This window comes from Rhamphochromis longiceps, linkage group LG14 (genome assembly GCF_057381845.1).
Source record: "Rhamphochromis longiceps isolate RC_006_pf linkage group LG14, R_longiceps_female_GT1.1, whole genome shotgun sequence".
In the NCBI taxonomy this organism is placed as follows: domain Eukaryota; kingdom Metazoa; phylum Chordata; class Actinopteri; order Cichliformes; family Cichlidae; genus Rhamphochromis; species Rhamphochromis longiceps.
The window spans coordinates 36,891,641-36,912,887 of NC_140570.1; the positions used below are offsets into that span (position 1 = coordinate 36,891,641).

General features: G+C 41.1%; 1 protein-coding gene across 1 annotated transcript; it reads left to right on the top strand.

The window, feature by feature from the left end:
* The first annotated feature begins 791 nt into the window (after window positions 1-791).
* On the top strand, window positions 792-21,247 carry sae1 (SUMO1 activating enzyme subunit 1). Its single transcript, XM_085380948.1, has 9 exons — window positions 792-1,008; window positions 1,572-1,683; window positions 2,668-2,841; window positions 10,181-10,326; window positions 10,460-10,559; window positions 11,065-11,170; window positions 16,952-17,096; window positions 18,439-18,508; window positions 20,947-21,247. The coding sequence occupies exons 1-9, from the start codon at window positions 917-919 to the stop codon at window positions 21,037-21,039; spliced, it is 1,038 nt and encodes a 345-aa protein (XP_085237074.1). The 5' UTR covers window positions 792-916; the 3' UTR covers window positions 21,040-21,247.

Below are 21,247 nucleotides of genomic sequence, written 5' to 3' on the forward strand. Positions count from 1 at the left end.
AGGAGAAAAGGGGCTGGCCTTCCCGAGAGTGACATCATGACGAATAGCGTACGCTCCTCACGGAAATCAACGAATGGCAAATTTACAGGGTAAAATGTGGCCTGGATGTTGACTTGCAGGTAAACCGTCTCCCCAAGTAATCTTATTCGATTATTAACGATTTCAAAACGTATATTTTTTTTTAATGTTCGTACTAGATCGATGTATTTCTCCTTGTTATTTACGTTGGCTTGAAGTCAATTTCATTCACTGTATTTTATTCTTAGGTCGCTGTATTATCTTTCGTATAATATTTCGTGTTAGTGAATAAAAAGATTGGTCATTCTACATCCCATTTTCTCCCGTGGCCTCGTACTTGTTAGGGTCATTATAACACAAAGGTTCAATATGTTCTTAAATTCTCGACACTCTGCGGGCAGTCTGATTTTAAGGCAATACCCAGGGAAAATTTGCCCCAATCTCCTGCACAGTTACGTGACAAAGCTGAAACTTACTTAATTACGTACGCTTTCAAGTTTAAAATTTAAGGGCTCAGTGACCAATGCATACGCTAAATCGCAGCACGGCGATATATGTATATGTTTCTATATCTATATTTCTAATACTGAACTCATTAAAAGTTAAAGCGACATATATTTTTATTATTATTATTAAGTGAAATTAATATAAATATAGCATTCTATTTACAACATGTGAAACTACGAATAAGAAAAAATACATATCCTCAAAAAAAAAGTTCGTTAGAAAAGGACTTCGTTAAAAAAAAAAGTCATCTATTGTTTTGTTCTGTCGACGTCATCAGCTAGCGCCTGTTCAGCGGGACCGTCGCGGCATTTGAAACAGCTCCATCTGTAGCTGCACAAAATATTAATTTACCCCGGATTTACCTTCATTGGAACGAATTGAAGTGATCGATATGATCGAGAAGGAGGACCCGGTTATTAGTGAGGAGGAAGCGGCACAGTACGACCGCCAGATCCGACTGTGGGGACTGGATGCCCAGAAGAGGTCAGTTAGCTCGGGAGGCTAATCGGTGCAGCCGGAGCTTTGACTTGCTGTACTTACTCGAGTACATCGTTAAAGAAATCTATCTTTTACAAAAAGCCACGATTAAATTATATAATTTACTAATGAATAATAAATGTGTTATGCGATCTTACTTGAAAATATTGATAATTAGCTGAGTAGGTAATTTCTGTGATTGCTTCATTCAAACAGATGATGTAAATAATATCGGCACAGACTTCTTGTTCAAACTGGAATTATTACATGTGAATTAACTGTTTAAGGATATATTTCAGTTAATGCTCACGTGATATTAAAGCTTCAAAAAGGCTGCTGAATCTCACAAAATCAAGCTTTAGTTTCACTCTCAAACGGCTCAATATGCGTTATTTGTAACAGCTGCTCGTTTTATTCTGTCTGAATGTTTTTTTAAGAATCTCTTTAATGTAGTCAAAATGTTTACAGAACATTTCATATTGATTTTCTTCCAATCAGCACACAATTACTTCTGAAACCACACAGTAAGCAGTACTTAAACTGGTTTTTAAATTCTGTCTGTATTCCAGGTTGCGAGGGTCTCGAGTGCTCCTGGCAGGTTTGGGTGGTCTCGGGGCTGAAGTGGCCAAGAACTTAATCTTAGCTGGCGTTAAAGGACTCACCTTGCTGGACCATGAACAGGTAAGCACTCTTCATCGTTATCCCTGATTAGAGATGTCACATCAAGAGCAGCAGGAATTCTTTTACACATTTTTCAAACAAAACACATTTACTCAAATCCAATAAAACAGTGGAATAGTATGTGAGACCTTTAGATTTGCAGTACTAAAAATGCACACTAGGTGGTTCCAGTAGATAGATCTTTTCAAAGCTATTGATAAAAAGTGCATTTAAGTATTAAAATAACAACAAATGAAAAATGTTTTAAGTACAACAAAAGATGAAATACAGTGCGTCAAAATGCAAACCTTTTTTTGTACAGGTAATCCCCAGATAGAAAAAGAACAGTTGTTTTGGTACTTGTTTCTCCTACTGAAATGTTGCATCCAGAGAAACTGAATTAGTTTTTGACAGAAAGGATGTAAATAACTAATATTCACTTTGAACATTTCCACATCTTGCCATAGAAGATATCTTCTGTTCAGTATTTGTCTGATACCCTCCAACCTCAACCCCACTCTGTGCATTTTTCCAGTTCCAGGCCAATAAGACAAGACTGATCAGGGTTTATTTAAGCAGTTTTTGTTGTTGTTTCTTTCAAAAACATCAAAATTCATATAAAAAAATGTTCCTCTGATAATCTGACGACAGGCTCGTATTATTAAGCGTGTTTGTATCAAATTACATCAAACACCAAATGTGCAATCTGTCAGCGGGAATTCACATTTTGTGGGAAAGTAAAACTGAACATTGTAATTTAGCTGTTCTGTGATGATTTTATAATAAAAGTTGCACACTTCTGTCTTCTTGTTCCTTGTTCTCTGACACTACATGAGGGAAAAGTGGAGTAAAAATATGATAGATAATTTATGATCATAAATATAAATTAACACCTGTCTGTGTGTATTTAGTCTAAAAGGAGATCTGTTATGTGAGCACAACAGCAGTAACAGTTGCAGTAAGAGCCTCATCCAGCTGTGCGCTCCCTGTCGGGGTGTCTTCCAGGTGTCGGAGGAGTCATGCCGAGCTCAGTTCTTGGTTCCAGTCACGGCTCAGGGTCAGAATCGTGCCAAGGCCTCTCTGGAGCGAGCGCAGAACCTCAACCCAATGGTGAAAGTGCACGCTGACCCAGACAGAATCGAAGACAAACCAGACGACTTCTTCCTCCAGTTCGATGCGGTGAGTTTAACATGCTGACTCCTTTCTTCGCTGACTCCCCTCTCGTCACCAGAGGTGCAAGATAAGGAGGTGAGGCAACAGAAATTTAAACCAATGAGATATGCTTACCTCAGAGCTGCTGTTTTAAAGTAAATTCCAGTTAAAAATGACACCTGGTTGTCAGGCCAGCCTCTTGAAGTCTGTTTTTGTCTGTTTGGTCAGAATTCACACCAGTGGCCCATTGGAGGTCACTTTATAGCTCTGACAGCGCTCATCCTCTTCCTCCTCACCTAAAGGAACAGATACCGATCCTGCTTCTTGGTTACGGGCTTTCTACGGTCCTGTGCAGCTCTCTCGGAATAACTGTTTGTCTCCCAGAATGTCCTCCATGTTCTTGAGACTGTGCTGGGAGACACAGCAATAACACAGCAGTAACAATAAGTAATCCTGGAGGAGGTGGCCTACCTGTGCAACCTCTATAGGCGTCCAGTATCGCCTCATGCTACCAGTCTTCACACTGACCCTAACCAAATGCAAAACAGTCAGAAAAGATGAGGAGGGAGAAAATTTCTCCACCTGTAAAACCATTCCTATTTTGAGGATCGTCTCATTGTTGCCCCTCCAGTGCACCTGCTGTTAATTTCAGTGACCCCGAAACAGCTGAAACTGATTAAAAACCCGCCCTGCTGCTTAACCGACCAGATCGATATCCCAGAAGAAGAACTCTGATTAAAAAATGTCCTGTTACATTTTTCAGCAGTGTGTTGACTGACTGCACCTCACAGGTTGACCACTAGGTGGCGCTATCAGACCATGTGGTGCACTGAAACACCTGCGGTGAGATAATGTCTGCAAGGTGTGGTAATGACATGAGCTTCATTGTCCAGCCAGTGAAAATAGTGACGTTTAGAATTAGATGCTGCACTGATATAATTAATATATAATTATATGCAGATTATAAACACAGCCATGCTGCTGTGTATGTGAGGAGATTAAACCTGAAACTGAACAACTTAAAACCCGAGAGTCTGGAAGGAAGAAGGGCCACATTAACCCCCCCAACCCTAACCCACCTTTCACTAAGACCACACTGACTTAAAGTACCCACCTGTCAAACCACGGTGAGCAGACTTTCCTTGTTTGTGTAGACTTTGCCTGAGGGAATTACCCACACTTCAAACTGTTGCAACATTAAACACGGGGGTAACAGGGGAAGCCCTGAAGCTCTAGGGAAAAGGGCAAACAAGGAATAAAAAGACTAAACTAAGCGAATGGATTTTTTAACAGCGTCGTTCACTCAGTGAGCCGGCAGAAGGATGTCCGGGTCAGCGAGTCGGTCAGTCGGTCTCTTTGCTGATTTGAAAATCAAACTTTCTAATCAAAAAGCAGCACAGGACACGTTATTGCATGATACATAACATAAGATCAGGTGGTGCGTCTCATTCCTGTTTATTTAGTCTGAGTCACCTGTGATGGTTTAATGCCGTTTGGAATGGAGCCCTAAATATTGTCACGCATATTTATTTCAGTTAAAGGAGGAGTTCTTACAGTTGTTTTCTTTTTATTAGCTTTTGATTTCTTGGAGTCTTTATTTTATTTCAGTTCAGTGTTTTCATTTAGAGTGTCGGAGCGGTGACGCAGCGGTGCAGCATGGAGGTTGTGGGTTTGAATCCGGCAGCTGGCTGGCTCGGGCACTTCTGTGTGGAGTTTGCATGTTCTTCCTTTGCCTGTGTGAGTTTCTCTGGGTCGTCCTGCTTCCTGGTTGTCTTCCTGATTGCTACTTGTCCTGGGTGCCTTTCACCCTACGCTAGGTGGGCTCTGGCGCGCACGCCATTACCAGGAGATCATGAAAACTGGTTCCAGATCAAGACCTAGTTGAATTTTCTTACTGCATCACCAGGATCAGGAGATACTTTTAAAAGGGAGTAATAATAATTACCTTTTTCATAGTGTAGGAGCTCAGGATTAAGATATTACATTTCTGTTTTCCTTGTAATAGAAATTTACTTCCCTCTTTGAGTTCATCGTGTAAAATATGATGTAGTGAGTAGCTGGTGCTAAATACCGTGACAGTATTTTTGTGTTGTTGTCAGGAAAAACAAATGAATTATTGCATTTTACATTCGGTTTCATTGCTTAGGCGCGATCTAAGTTTTGTCAGCTGACGGCGAGAATTCATTTGAACACTATCAGAAGAATAACAGATTTTTTCCCCTCCCGTTGAGCCAGAATCGTCGGCAGTCTTCCTCCCTCCGGGGGTGCTAAATGAGTGTCAGGAGGAGGGAAAGTAGTACAGGAGGAAGACGAGGGTGGGAGCAGTAAGACAAAAAAGAGTGAGGACAGGTTGAGAAGGATGTTAGTAGGACAGATGGAGGGAGGACGAAACTTTTAAAGAAGAGAAGGTGAAACAAAAAATAGAAAGAAATGATTAAAAAAAGGTGGAAAACAGAAGGGGGTCTCTGCTGCTTTTATCTGCTTCCACTGATGTATCTGTGTGTGGCTCAGCGGGAAGATGGAGGGTGATTAAAGCGGAGCAGTTGGAGTGTGGTCGCAGTTTTCATCTGAGAAGCCCAATTACTGAGGGATGAATACAATAGAAAAGCACACAGTGTCCATCTGTGTGCCTGCAGAGAGCTGCCGACAGTGTTTACAATTCAGACTCTTTGGTTTCAAGTAGGAAAGAAAAGGAAAAATCGCACGTCATAACTAACACACACGCTGATAAATCTGAAATGTATCCTTTACCCTTTTTTTTATTTATGTATTGCTAAAAAAATATAATTATCTGCATTTTTTTCCTTTAAAGACAATAAATCTGTGCTGCTAATTTTACAGGGTTTTCCTGTTATATCTGACAGTTTGATCAATAAAATGCAGCGTTGTGCACGAGTAAATAAAACTCACAATTAACAAAATGGTTAAAAGATAGATGCTGGTCATTTCCCTCGGCTCGGTTTGGGGCAGGCACCAAAATTCACCAGAGTTTCTTGTTTAAAAAAACCTCCTCAAACATCGACCTTTGAAATGTAATCCAAGGTTTTTCAAGCGTGCAAGAGGTGTTTCCTCTCCCAGTGGCCCAAACTCTTCAGTGTTCAGCCGAACTGAAACATCTGGCTACAGCGAGCCTCTCGTGGTTATTTCTGATGCTGCTCTTATATATAAAACATTTCTACAAAAAAGATTTCAGCCTTGCCTCAAAGGAGAATCTGTAACTATTTTATTTTTATTTAAGTGGACTTAAATGTACGTGAAATGGTATTTGATTAATGTAAAGGTAAAACACTGGCTTAGACTCACTGCCTAATCTGTATGCCGATGAATCATGCTTCATTTCCCAAAGGCCAATTATGAGGCAGAACAAACCCAGTCGTGTTCTCAGAAGTTCTTATTTTTACCTCCCTGTTATTATTCCACAAAGACGCTTTTAACAGCTATGTGTTTGGTCCTGCATGCGTCTCTGCTCGTAACTTCATTTTTCTACATTTTCTGTATTTGGATGTGAACAAAGGTCCTCTGTTACAGTGAAAACACAGGCGCACATTAAAATACCCGTGGTTATCTAATATGAAAAACATAAACGTCTTCTTTGGACACTGGTTTGGCTGCATGCAGCTTGTTTGTGAGCAGTAAGAGGTCGTGCATTTGCTGAGACCTGGAAACCACCAGCTATCGTTGGTGTTTGATTTAACTCTTATTTAGCTCCTCAGAGTTTATCTGCCATTTATCCTGAAAGGGAAATCCAGGCTAGTGTGGGGCGTTTCACTTTGTAAAAGCACTCTGACCTGTGCAACAGTGCATACTGTGAAATGTATAACTGCTATCATTATGCCTCAGTTAAACACTGAAAAGTAATTAATGCTGGAAGTATTCAAAAACGCTTTATGTTTCCATACAATGGCTCACCAGAGCGTGTGTGTGTTTGATTTTGTTTGTCTATGGCTCGACCCCCAGGGGGCGCTTTTGTCTCTTTTTTTCTCGGGTTTATTGAAATTGTTTTCGTGAACCATTTTTTGCAGTTTGAAGCTGAAGTTTTTGCATATTTTCTGACTATGTTCGTTTAGAGAGTAAAGTTTATTTTCACCTCCGTTTTTTGACACAACACTACGCCGAATGTCTAGAAGACTAACATGCCAGGTTACTCATACGAAGATTCCCATTATGAAAGCAGTTTGTGCAGCTGCTCGCGCCTGTTGTTGCTCTTTCTATTAGAGGTGAAATGGGGACGTTTCGTTTTAATTGCTGTGTTGTGTTTTCAGCTATCGGCCGTCTTGCAGATAATGTGTTGTACTGTACAGCTTGTCATAGTGTGGGTGTGTAAATGATAACAATTATTTATCTCGAGACTCCTCAAATCTCCAGAGAGTGTTTTAAAAACACTGGTCCTGTAGCCCCGGCCTGCCCGGTGCGATGAGGGGGTGTCGGCAGCCGTCTTATCTGTGGGTTTAGGGTGTTTTGGGTGTTCTGGACTGGGTCAGTTGGATAAGGTAGACCCTGCCCACCGGTCAGTTGTTTACAGTCATACATGAGCCCACTCTGGTTATATCATAGCCCACTGCGTCTCTCGCCACACAGAGATGTTGGTGTTTTTTCTACAACTTCAGCAACTTCATATCATCATCGCTCCAGGAAGTTTGGCTTTGGTGCTTCAAACACAGAAAGACATTTTAATACATGACTAACACTGTAAAAAGGTGGTGTTTTTGTTTTTTGAGCCACCCAAACCGAAACCTAAAACTGAAAATATTTTTTATGATGATTCCACTGGGTCTAAAATAATAATTCTGCTTTTGCTTCTGGTTTCACAAGGGACACCAACTCAAGTGTTGTGGGTGGAAATCATTTGTTTAACCCTTTCACCCACCACAACCTACACTTCCTCTGCTGCAAGAGACTCAAATAATGAGGTGCCTAAAACATAAAATCCAGTTAACCATAAAAAAATTAATGACTAAATAAATAAAAAATACGCCAAACAAACAACCAGGGCTTGAGTTACATGTAGTGTTTTATATTCATTCAGTATTATAGGTGGTGCTGGTTATTTTAGATTACTATGAAGTGCAGGTAAGTGCCTGCTTTAGTATTTTTTTTCCCTAAGGATGCCTCTGTGGTGTCGCATCAACGTGATTGGTCAGTTCAGCGATGATCCCGTAGCAACACCAACACAAAGACATCAAAAACACCATCAGTCAGCCTGGCTTTAATATAGTACACTGTGTCACTTTAATGACTTTAATCTCGTTTCACTCGGTGGTAAACTGCTGCAGTAGGTGTGTCTCGAGTGTTTTGGCAGCTCACCAGCTGCTGTTCAGCATCTCTGTTGTTCCAGGAATGAACATGCAGTGAAAGTTTCAGGTGTTTTTTGCTTTTTTTTGTTTTTTAAAGGGGGATTACAGGTGATTTTTAAGTAAAATAACTTCTTTTGGGACCAAATGTTTCTAAGCAGTTGGGTCTTTCCACGCGAAACCCGTAAATCTGAGAAATGTCCTCAGAATCAGCTGATTTTATTTTATTTATTTATTGTATAACAGCTTCATCATTTAAATTTTACCTTCACACAATGAAAATTGCGAGAGTTGTAAGCCCTTGAAGTGCATACGGTTGGGTCAGAATTTAGTTTCTTAATTAACTTTAACTTGCTCCAAGTGTCACAATCTAATTACTGTAAGATTTTATCTATAACTACAGTAATTTAATGTCTGACATAGAGATGAAGTTGTGTGGACGAAAATAAGATGACTTATGACAAAAATTTCCACGCACCCCTGTGTTCTTCAAGAGCCTGAACCTCAGAAAGTATTTATAGTATGGAGGTCAGATTTGACACAAATTCATTAAATATAGTGACAGTCTTGTACACAAAGAGTCTTTTAATTCTGGGATTAATAGATGTTTTTCATAGAATGTTTATATCAATGGGAAATCCAGCGTATTTCTTTTGAAGCCCGGTGTAGAAAGGAATAAGCAGCTGACGTGGTGTCATGTTTTTTCCAGAGCAGCTTACTGGGGCATAGGTCTGAATTTATGGTGTGCAAGTTGCACCCGTTAAGGAAAGAAGTGCACAAAACACAAAAACAGCCAAACAGGATGCAAAAGAGGGTAGAAGTTCATGCTGAATATAAAGTAACTTTAAGAATTTTCCTTTATTCTGCTCAGCCTGTGTGTCTCATTTTAATAAAACAAAAATGTTTTCTTTAATCTCTCATAAATATTCACGTTTGTTTAAAGGTATACCGTCACAGAGGAGGTTTTCTAGGACGGAATAAAAATAATTAACAGTGCAAAGACAAAACTCCCAACGACTGTGGAGTGGGAGTTAAAGTCGTATGTTTCAACTAGTGCAAAAAAAGTGTAGAGATTTTAGAGTAAATGTCAAGTTTTCAATAAAATGTAACAGTAACCATGATCATACGACTTGAAAGTTGTTTGTGTCTCCGTCTGAGAGCGTTACGAAACTGCTCGGTCTGCCCTGAAGAAAAACTGCTTTGTTATCTGTAACTGGAAAGATTTGCTCGTTAGCCTTCAGGTTCTGATGATTGAGATCAAGATAAGACTGGGAAAACGAGAATTTTTTGAGTGGGAGAAAAGACTTGATATTAGTAGAACGGGATTTAAAAAAATAATAATAATAATAAAAGGTCACATGAAAAGGAGTCTACACTTTCAACCTCATGTTTGCAAACTGTAGGATTTGTATTAAAGGGGACCTATCATGCTCATTTCCACCGCAGTGTGTTTACTAAAGTATCTTTGCATGACTCAAAGATCATAATAATCCTAATCCTTATCTCATACTGGTGCAGCCTCCAGTTCGTCCTCTGTCTGAAACAAGCTGTTCCAACTCCTTCCCCTTTAAACAACCTCTATTCTGATTGGCTGCCCCTCACAAACAGATGGTTTAAATATGCTCGAGATGACCTTATTAGGGATATCTGCACTCAGTGTCATCACACAGAGCCAAGGGTAGAAAAAACTGTCTGAAACAGCATTTAGGTAAACCTTTTTACTCACTGGGATTAATTGTACATATGTTGATCTCATTATGGCTCTCTTGCAGAGCATGTCTTTATCCTGTCTTCCTTCTCTCTCCCAACCAATCACAGCAGATGGCCCCTCCCTGAGCCTGGTTCTGCCGGAGGTTTCTTCCTGTTAAAAGGGAGTTTTTCCTTCCTACTGTCACCAAAGTGCTTGCTCATAGGGGGTCATATGATTAACTTACAATATAAAGCGCCTTGACACGACTGTTGTTGTGATTTGGTGCTGTATAAATACAACTGAATTGAATTAAATTATTTCAATATCTGAATCCCTAACGAGCCTTTAACACTTTGTGTTTGTTTGGGAATTTTTTGTCCCTCAGGTGTGTCTGACAGGCTGCTCCAGAGACCTGATGATACGCGTTGACCAGCTCTGCTCCAAACACAACATCAAAGTGTTCTGTGGAGATGTCTACGGTTACTACGGTTACATGTTCTGCAACCTGGGACAGGCACACAACTATGTCGAGTAAGTGCGATGGGGGCAGGTTCTATTCCCAGTTGTTGAGAATAAAGCTGGTCGTTTTGTGTATTGTAACATAGCCTCAGACATATTAAGAAACCTTCATTTTTACTTTCTTCTTCTTGTTTCTTCTTTAAAGGGAGAAACCCAAAGTAGTAAAACCCAGCGGTGAGTCCAACGACGGCCCGAAGGCAAAGAAAGCCAAAGTCGACCCCAACGAGACCACCATGGTGAAAAAAGTACGTGCACAATTATCAGCTTTCACCGTATCACAGGTTTATTCGTCTTAACTGTGTAGACTGAAAGAACTGACATAAACAAAGATGTTTTTTAACTTAAACAAGGAGATGTATTAGCAATCTTGCCTTTAGTTAAGAGAAGGAATATTGAATATAACAGCACTTACCCTCATTTTTAGTTCTTTCTTTCTCAAAGGCTCAAACTAAAATCGATCTTTCTTTTGTATTCTCTTTCTAATTTATGTTTTTAAAAAGGGCTTATATGATATCACATTAGCAATAACAGTATCAGACACATTCATTACTTGTTTTTTGAGGAATTAAACTTGAAACTGGAAAAAAACATAGAAAAAGAACATTATCGATGTTAAATGTTTAAAATTAGCGTTCTATTAAATAGGAGGTTGTCATCATATAAATTGCTTTATATTTGTCCTAAAAACAAGGAACGAACAAATCAGTTCAAAACCTATTCACTCCATATTGATCTTCTCCAACCAATCAGACGGCCAGTTTTTGCACTCTGAAGGAGGCTCTGGCGGTCGACTGGACAAGCGAGAAGGCCAAAGCCGGTCTCAAGCGAACACCAGTGGACTACTTCCTGCTCCAAGGTACATAAAGCCATTTTTTGTTTCCAAATGTGGGATGATTGAGTTTTTAAATGTAAAAATAAACTTTCCAGCATCATTTTTAGAAAATCTGTTGTAGTAACAGCTGATCATTTTTCAGTTTGTGAATTAAGTGAAATTATAATCAGAATATCAACATGTTACAGAAAATTATAACGATTTTTTCGAAGTCTGTTTAACAGTTTCTGGCATGTACTACTTTTAAACTTTGTCTTTAAAAATGACCATTTGAATTCTGTATAATTATTTCTCATGTGTATGAACACTTTTCTCTAAAGCTTTAGCCTTTAAAGATTTTGTGAAGAAGTTGCAAAGGTTTTTTACATTTAATTTAATTTTAATTCACCTTTAGGTGATGTTGTTTCATTAGCACGTACATGTGAATTGCATAAAAGAGCTGAATATTTGTTGCATTTCTGTGGCAGGCAAGATTTCCCATGCATCGATTTGGGCAAATAACATAAAGAATCCTGAAGGGTTTAAATAAGTATAGAAAATGGAAACTGAAAAAGCGTAGGGTCCTGCAGCTAGACTGAAACACATACCATGAACATGCAAAAATCACTGTTCCAGTTTAGCTGATGAAATATCACCGCACATGCGTGGAAGGTCATGTCCGTAAAGCGTGGTAAATGTCATCTAAATATAAACGCCAGTGGGATTTGAGCAAGATTGTCTTCTAGATAAAACACAGTAGCTTTAGATTTTGTCAAATATATTCGGTAACTGTTGGAAAATAAAGAGTATTCTTAAAACACAGCGATGGTATCCTGCTCCAAATGATATATTGGAATCGTTTCTGTTAAATGCTCCGTAACCGTGGCCCCAAATTTTGATCCATGAGATAAATTTACCTTCCTGTTTTTCAGGTTATTTATGTGTGTCTGATGACCTTCTCCACAGAGTTGTTATTGTCCCTCCTGTCACCTGGCCCTGCACCATTCCCACACTCTGCACGCTAGTTTCCATCACAAGCTGTCCATGGCCAGTCATGTGCACTGAGCGTAGAACAGAGAGTGGCCCGACACCTACACCGCACGACAACAAGCATATCAGAACAGGAAATACAAAGACAACTATTAAAGGTGTTAACTCAGAAAACACTTGTGTGCATAAATACGCTAAACCACAGTTTATGGGAAATTTCACTGGTTGAATTGATCACAAATATTAACCACAATGTGCTACGTTCAAAACGTTTCGTAGAATTTCCCCATGGGGCTGCGTCGATAAGGGCATGCAGTGTAAAAATCTGCCAAATCAAATATGCTGAGCTACCTGCTGTGGAGATCCCCTGTGAATAAGGGAGCTGCTGAGAGTTACAGAGTTTGCAGTTACCCTCTATTATCAGCATTTTATTTGTATTCATTTTATTTTTTGCAATAGTCAGTTAACATTGTTGACTAATGCTTTCATAGACTAGACTAAATAAAATTAATAAAACTGGTATTTTATTAATAAGCTTTTAAATACTGACCTGGAATGATTTCAGAGTTTAAACATCTAAGTGTGTTTTAATCAAAGACGTTTTTAAGTGGAACACACACATAATGCTTTCATATTCAAGCTGTAGAACAGTTTTACTCAAAGCACAAACCTATTGTTAACCCCTCTCATTACATCAGTTCCATTTTGATGGAATTGACATGAGGTCAGTCTCCTTCTGACCTCATGTTCCTTTAGGGAGGGGGTGGTGAGGTGGGTGAAGGGGGAGGGGCGTTCTCAAACCAGGCAAAGAGCTCCTCTGGAGTTTGAGGTTACTGTCGGGGGTTGGGGGGCTCTGGCCTTTGTAATTGTCAAATCATCAGTCCTCATCCGTGCATACCTTTGTCCAGTAGCCCACCCTACATCGATATATCCTGGTACCTCAAAACCTGACGCAGACTTTAAGTTGGATGATACCTGAGCTGCTTCAGTTATGTATATCTTGCTCATGTTCTGAGGTAGACTTTAGCACTGGATCTCAGCTTGGGGATCTTTACTGGATGCATAGCCTGGCTGGGATTTGAGCTCATGATCTATTGTTTCAAAGATCATAATCTCTAATTTGATCATCTCAGGCACACAGTTCTGACTGTGAGTGCAAAAGCTCCACCCACTTGTGTTTGGCAGCCAATCAGAAGAAAGTTGACTTAAAAACGGAGGGGCTAAAGGGGCTCGTTTCAGACAGTGCAGCTCCTCAACGCATCCTCTAAGCCAGTGGTGTCCAAACCCAGGCCTCGAGAGCCGGTGTCCTGCAGGTTTTCGATGTGTCCATCACAGCTGATTTAAATGGCTAAATGACCTTCTCATCATATCTTGCAGCTATCCAGAGGCCTGTTAATGAACTAATCATTTGATTCAGGTGTGTAGACCCAGGGTGAGATCTACGACCTGCAGGACACCGGCCCTCGAGGCCTGGAGTTGGCCAAGCCGGCACTAAGGACTGGTATAAGATAACTATTTTGACCAGTGAATCATGCAAAGCTACTCTGTTAGAGCCCAAAAATAAGGTTCTGAAAAAGAGCATTAGAGATTCCCTTTAAGACTGTTTCACACCCACTCACAGCAGCCACATGCAGTCATGTGACAGTGGCTGTCTGCTTTATTTGCTTACTAAACGGTCAACCTGCTCCTCAGTTTCTCATCTCGTTCCGGTGGATTTTGCATTGAGGCAGTCTTGTCTGGTTAATTTTAGTTTTTGCCAGCTGTCATGGCCTTTAGTCTAATAACACCCCATCTGAAACCCACCTACCCGCTGCAGCCTCGCCCTGTCTTCAGTCTGCTGAGTTTCAGGCTAATTTCTGAGTGGAAACACCACCTAGTTGTTGTTTTTTTTGTTTTGTGAAGGCGAGATGGGAGGCAGTGTTATTATTCGTCTGCTGTTGCTATAATTGGAAGTTGTGGTGGTTGTTTGGTACCACCAATGAGGAAGTGGCTCTTCCTCTGTTATAACTGCTTCCTGTCTCACTAGGAAGGAACAGTCGAGAGATGTGAACCGTGTGTAGGGTGTATGCCTTTGTCTTTGCTTTTATGATCTCTTTAATTCCTCTTTTTATTTAAGATGTAGTCAGAGGGAAAAAAATGACCAGCAGAAGATAAGATGACACTTGAACACAAGCGTTTCCTCCTTTTTTAAAAAAAAACAACTTTTATCTGAAACTAAGGCTTTAATTACTATTAAAATCAGCCTCACAGAGATTTCTGAATTGTTTTTCTTTCCTAAAATTATCATTTAAATATCAGCCCCATGCATCCAAGAACTGGGAGAAGCGTAAATTCAAATAAAATTGGCCATTCAGCCAAGGTTTTTGCAACATGGCTGAAACTTGTGTGTGAGGCATTTTGTATTTTGTGCAGAAAGTATTTCAGACTTCAAAGGATGCGATTTTGAATTCAAGCTCCAGTGTAAGCTGTTTCATTAAGTTAGCTCAGTGGTTCTCAAATAGAGACTGTGCCGTGGAATTTTGTGACAGCGGTGCATCATGAATGCACAACATAACAGCACAAAGGGTATCAGTACTTTATATGGACTCATACAAAGTACTCTAACGCAATCCTTTAAAAAGCTCCTGTCATCAAGAACTCGTCGGTTTGCACAACTGTCGACTGCGTGACACATCAAAGGCCCCAACTGACAGCGGGGAGGTTAATAACGGGAAAAGGCATTGCTTTCTTGTGATGAGCAAACTAAAGACAACAGAAAATGTGTCATAAATTCTACATGTCTTATGATTTCAGCTGAAGCAAGGATGTCAGTAGCGCTCCACCCAAGTATGTTGTCTGTTGGATCGTTAGCTAATGCAAAACAATGCGTCAATCAAGGTAAAGAGGCACGTGGAAACCAAATGTCCCTTATAAGAGATTTCACAGGAGGCAAAGTATATATTAGTGGTGTGGGTGCAAAAGATAAATAAATAAATACGAGTAATTTTCCTTCTGCAGAGTGCTGTTTGATTTAGCACCATTAGAAAACCACCGTCCATCCACACTTGACAGATAATCACTCCAGTGTGTCCTCCATGTGTAGTAAGATATGCCTCGAACACCTTAGGTGCCCAGGAGACATCCCCAGAACCACCTCAGCTAGCTCTCTTTAATGTGATCTCCTCATCACCCTATCTGTTAGGGAGAGGCCCGAACCAATCAGAAAGCTCGTTTCCGTGGTCCCTGTCTTCGGTCACTACCCAGAGCTCGTGGTCAGGAAAGTAACGTAGACTGCCGACCAATCAGCAGCTTTGCTTTTACACTCAGCTCTGTTTTCACCACAACATCCTCATCACTGCTGACGCTGCCCAAATCCACCTGTCGGTATCCCGCTCCCCTCACTCGTGAAGTCCTCCACTCAGGGCAGCAACTCATCCCTGCGAGCACTTCAGCCTTTCCCTGCTGAGAAACTGTCTGAGGGCATTAGAATACCTACATGGATGTTACGTTCAAACCTCACCAGTTTTTGTGTTAGAGGTCCTGATGATGGAGAGATTTCTGGAGTTTCATGTGAACTAAACTGATGTGCTCTGTTTGTGGTTTGTTTGTTAAAACAGTCTCATTTATTTGTTTTAGTCAATTTCAGAGTGGAAATGTTATTTTTCACTTTCACTTTCTGCAAAAGTAAAAACCAATGAATAAAAGAAGAGCTTGCTGGATGATGTCGAGGCTGTTTTACGTAGATAATGCCACCGATATGTTGTTTTAATGTGTTTGGTGTGCCGTGGACACAAACAGGTTTAGTTGTAGGTGCTAATATGGAGATAACACACATTTTTCGTGTCTTAAATCTGAGGTGTACATGTAATAAAGGAAAGATTTAGTTGTGCTAATAAATATCCACCTGCCTACCTCTGCAAGATGAACATGATTCTCACTCTGTCCATTGTTTTTGATCTGAATGTGCAGGATTTGGCATTAAGGACCATCTCGAGCATTTCCCCTCCACTCTAATCTGCAATGGTATCACCGCTGCCTGTGTATGTTCAGAGATGGTATCTTTGTTCCATCCATGTTCACATTATTATATCGTGTTATGAAATTCAGTTTGATTTCCTTCCCGAGCGTGATGCCATTTGTACCAGCCTGTAACTTTCTACTAACAAAGTTTCACTGATAAAGGGCAGAGCCGAGGTGTGAGAATGATTCATCGCTGCTACATGTGAGCATGTACTGTGTGTGCGGTGTGCCACGCTGGTGGAAATGGCCGTGGGAGGACTTGACTTCCTCATGTGGTTTTGAGTTAATGGACGAACAGGAAATACGGGGGCGAGGTGTTGATGTGTGCATCTGTGTGGTGCAGCTGGAGAAGTCTGTTGTTGTTTGAAATATTGCACATGACCAAATAGTTTGTTCTTTTGATTTTTAATTTCTCAATCGGTCCTAAAGCCGACACAGGAAAGGTTTGGGGTTTTTTTTTTTTTTCATCTTTCTCGCTCTGAGAGGCAGACTTAATACTTCCTCTGTGATCCTGTGCAGGTGGATGTGTGTTGCACGCAGGAGTCTGTGACTGCGCGCTCTTAATTTGATGTGGGGGAAACGTGGGCCTAATCGGATGAAATGGTTGATGGTGCAACCACATACTGATGTTATCCTGGTTCAAAGGGAGCAGCAGGGGAGATGTTGTCTTTCCATAAGATGATAATTCACTGTGGAAGTCACTTAAAAGCGTGATGTAATTATAAATGGCAATAGTGCAATAGATTATGTGGAAAATATTGCCTTAGTTAAATGGTTCAAACTTCTTTCCTGCGTCTCAACTGTCATTTCTTTCCTCCCGTCTGCTGCTCTCCACAGTTCTGCTGAAGTTTCGTACAGACAAAGGCCGTGACCCCGACCCGCAGTCCTTTCCAGAAGACAGTCAACTCTTGAGGCAAATCCGTGACGACGTCCTCGAGTCCCTGTCATTGAACAGCGACCTCCTGAATGACGACTTCATCAGGTGACTTTAAATAAGTCTATTCAGAATAGATCATCTGCTCTTTCAAACACAAACACACCAAACTTCCCCTGATAGACATTATTTTATATAATCAAGATGAATGTACTTTTTTTAGAAGGTCGAAGCCACCTTCCTCACTTTGACCCTCTTGTCGGCCATAATGCCTCTCCATGCATCTCTTCTGTGACCTTAAGGAAAGTTAAATCTCTAAACAGGACCATAACTGTGCATGCAGCCTTTATTCCTTTATTCCTTTACAGTAATGTGTGATCTCTGCAGAGATCAGAGAATTAGAGGCACTAGTTGCAGTTTAATGTCAGCATAAACAGCGATCCACCACAACATAAAATCTCTGAATAACATTGAAGGTGTTTGCTTTTCCATATTTCCTGTCACATATTTACTGCCACATGGGCGGATGTTCATATTAAAGATGATCAAAATTTCAAATAATGAGCTCGCTGTATGTAGAATACCTGTGAAATCCTTTTTGTCTGCTATAAAAAATGCTTTTCAGAAGCCACCAAGGCCCAGTGTTCATGAGAAGCTAGTCTAGTAGTTCGAGGATAAAATTACTGAGCTGGAAATCACAATAAGAAGTTCACGTTACTGATCCCAGAAAAAAGTCTGAATTGTTAGCCAAGCTTTCAAAGTCTTCAGACTCCAACCCAGACAATCCCAGACAGCATACATGTACACACACAGCAGTATAGATGTGGTTTTAATGTCAGGGCTTGTTGATGGCTTGCATGGCTGTTATCAGCTGTTCTAACAGGAAAATTCAACTTTTAAAAACGTGGCACACACGGGCACGAGGGCCGATGAAGACTCAGCAGCTGGCTCTGATTAAAGGCCGACTGTTAGCTGCTCTCAGTCTGCAGATGAGTTTCCTGGCTGTAATTTCACCTTCACTGCTTTTGATTTTCGACACGGTGGGTTGCCAGTTTTTGGCTTATAAACACAAGCTCATTAATCCACTACTACATCCTCACATCCACCCTGATGGCAGGAAGAAGCACATTAATGTTAGCTTTTCTCAAAGTCTCTCTAATCAATTTCTCACCAGTGTTTTGAGACAAAATAACATCACCTGGGGGAGGGGGCGATGGCAAACCGATTTACCCAAACACACATGCTTCTAGTGTGAGTGAAAAGACGTTTATTTAGTTCACATCAGCCATAGCAAGACAAATAAATCAGCTGGCAGATGAGACTATGGAACATTTTTTTTTTCTTTGTTTTGTGGCTCTTGTGCTCTTTTTTTAGTTACTTAGTTAGTCACTTCCTTAGCGTTACACTTTCTATTTAGTGGTTAATGTTTCCTTGCACTGTTTATCCTCAGCTACTGCTTCTCTGAGATGTCTCCAGTGTGTGCAGTCGTGGGAGGAGTTCTGGGACAGGAAGTTGTTAAGGTGAGGATGTAAACATGAAGATTTTTGGGGCAGTGTGCAAATTGCACACAGAATTGTATGAATCTTGCAGCTTCAGGAAACGTTGTGAAAGGGCTGATGTCATCCCCTCTGAAGCGTCTAACGGTATTCAGTCGGTGACTTTGTGATGAAGACGGCAGGTCTGGTGTGTCAGCTGACATGTGGCCACTCGGCTGGTTGCTGGGTTGGATCCAGAGAAGCGGCGGCGGCTCTGCTCGGTGCAGAAGCGATTTTCGCTGTGACCACAGTGCAGCTCGGTGTGACGCTCTGGCAGCAGCCGTTTAAATGGAGAGATGATTTGTACTGTTCTCAAGCTGAAGCCGTAATGACCCCATTCATAAAAGAGCCTAATGAAAGCTGTTAGTGGGAAGAAAAGCGACTGAACGGTGACACCAACACCTTTCCTACATGCTGTAATCTCAGGGTAACAATCAAGCTTGTTCTGTTGTTTTAATTCCCTCAGGCTAATCAGTTTATTAAAAATAACAAAAGCTCCTTGAAATTGTGCCAAAATCTATGCAGCGAAATATCTTACAGAGCAATCACTCTTTTCTTTGTTTCTACATGAATCAGTTTGCTGATAATCAACAATACTTAAATTCAGCTGATCTCCTCTTCAACCCCTCCTCCTTGGGCAGCACAGCCTCCATGTTTAGATCCCTCTGTGGAAGTCTTGTTCTGTGAACTCTCAGACTTCACCGTGAACCTCAAACTGCAGCACTGAGGTGCTCTGGCTCCCATCCACAGTCCAAAGACATGCAGTTGGTGAGGTTAGGTTCATAGGTGATTCTAAATTGCCCAGAGCTGGGAATGGTTGTCTGTCTCTCTGTGTTCGCCCTGGGTCAGCCTGGCCACCTGTCCAGGGTGTACCCCGCTTCTCGCCCTATGGCAGCTGGGATAGGATCTAGTCCTCCTGCCCCAGAATTGCATATGTGGAAAAAATTTATGGAATATTGGAAACTGACCCGACTTTCATGTTTCTCTGCTGACATCACCCCGGTCCACCTTGCTCTGTTACCCACTCTCTGACAGAACAGTGAGTTTTTTGACAGAGAACCATGTTGCCAGATGTGGAGATGCAGACTCATCCAGGCAGTGACCTTCAGAATTAATCAACACAACACAAGCAGGAGTACTACACACACTGATCACTCGAGCTACGCCTTAAGGTCCTGTCCATAAATATAATGAACAGATCTGAGGACAAAGGGCAGCTCAAGGAGTCCAAAACTCACTGAAAATGTGCTTGACTGTGCACCAGATGTTCTCAGTTCTCACTTTGAGTATACGGGGACCCAACAGCTCGTAACAAATTTGGATCAGCTCTCAAACTTCGTACACCACAGCCCACAGGTGTCCCAGGGGTCGCCCAGTTTTCAGCATTCCTGAAGTTCCCAAAGAATGTGTAGATTAGATGGTCAAACTCCCATACTTCCTCCAGAATTTGGAGGGATTATGGGAATAATGTTATAGTCAATGATGCTATAGTGATTTGATGCCTGCATGTTTCTAATATAACATCCAGATCAGAATCAGGAAGCTCTGCTGTCACATCCCGATGGAGACGTTCAGGCTAAAGCTCCTGAACTGTGTCAGTCTCCACTCGTCAGATGCCCTAGTTGCCAGATTTGACTCTCTGTGACTTTGTCCTATTCCCAAACTCAACGCCTGGGAGGAGATCAAACGCAAAAAGCAAATCCGGGGCATGAAGGGAAGGACAGCCGAAAGAGTTGCAGGGCTGCTCAAAGCGACAGTCTTTAAGGGAAGATCAGCTGGATTTAAATTGATATTGTATTTTATTTTTTATAAGTGAAGTCAGGGAGCTTTCTAAGTCTTTAGTGTGATTTTTGCTTACCAGCGACTCTTGTGGTTAAACCCAACAGTCAACATGTTGCCTGTTTTTTTTTTTTTTTTTTACCTAAAAACATTTCAGATAGGCGCAGTTAAGATTAGAAACCTGTTTTTCTTTCTGGGGTGAGCGCAGGGCGACACAAATGGGCGAGTTCATTTCAGGGTGAGTGTGTTAGACAGGCCGGGGGGGGGAGAGGACAGACAGTTCAGAATCAGGCTGCGTTATATTGGCACAAGGCCAACCTGCTGTCTGGATGATGATGATGATGATGATGAAACCTGCTGCAACAGCCAGACTGATGTCTCTCACAGTGAATCTGACTGATTTCTCTTGTACACAGAAACATTAAGTCCATTTATGAACTGACAGAAGTGTGACAGGCTCTAGTCAAGTTAAACCCTGGCATTGAAACTTGGTTAGCTGCAGTAGAGTATTTCATCCTGCCGACGAAGCACGTGGAGGTTTTATTTCTCGCCGATTCGACGAGAGGCCGAACTTTTGCAAGCAGCCACTGTAGTTCCTCTTTAAATAACATAACATAACATTTTTCTCCCCTCTTTGTCTTCAGGCTCTCTCTCAGAGAGACGCTCCTCACCGCAACTACTTCTTCTTCGACGGTCGTAAAGGCAACGGCGTGGTGGACTACTTTGGACCAAACTGAACGTGTCAGGCTACGCCGGCTTACAGGCAAACTTCAGTTTGTCCTGTCTGATTATTTATGGCAGCGCTTGTTCTACTCGTTCAGTTTCTTTTCTTTCTTTTTATTTTTTTCACAGTTGGATCCATTTCGCCCCAAAATCTGATACACGAACAGCAGGAAGATTTTTTGTTTTTTTACATTTGTTAATAAAACATTGTGTAGTAAAATG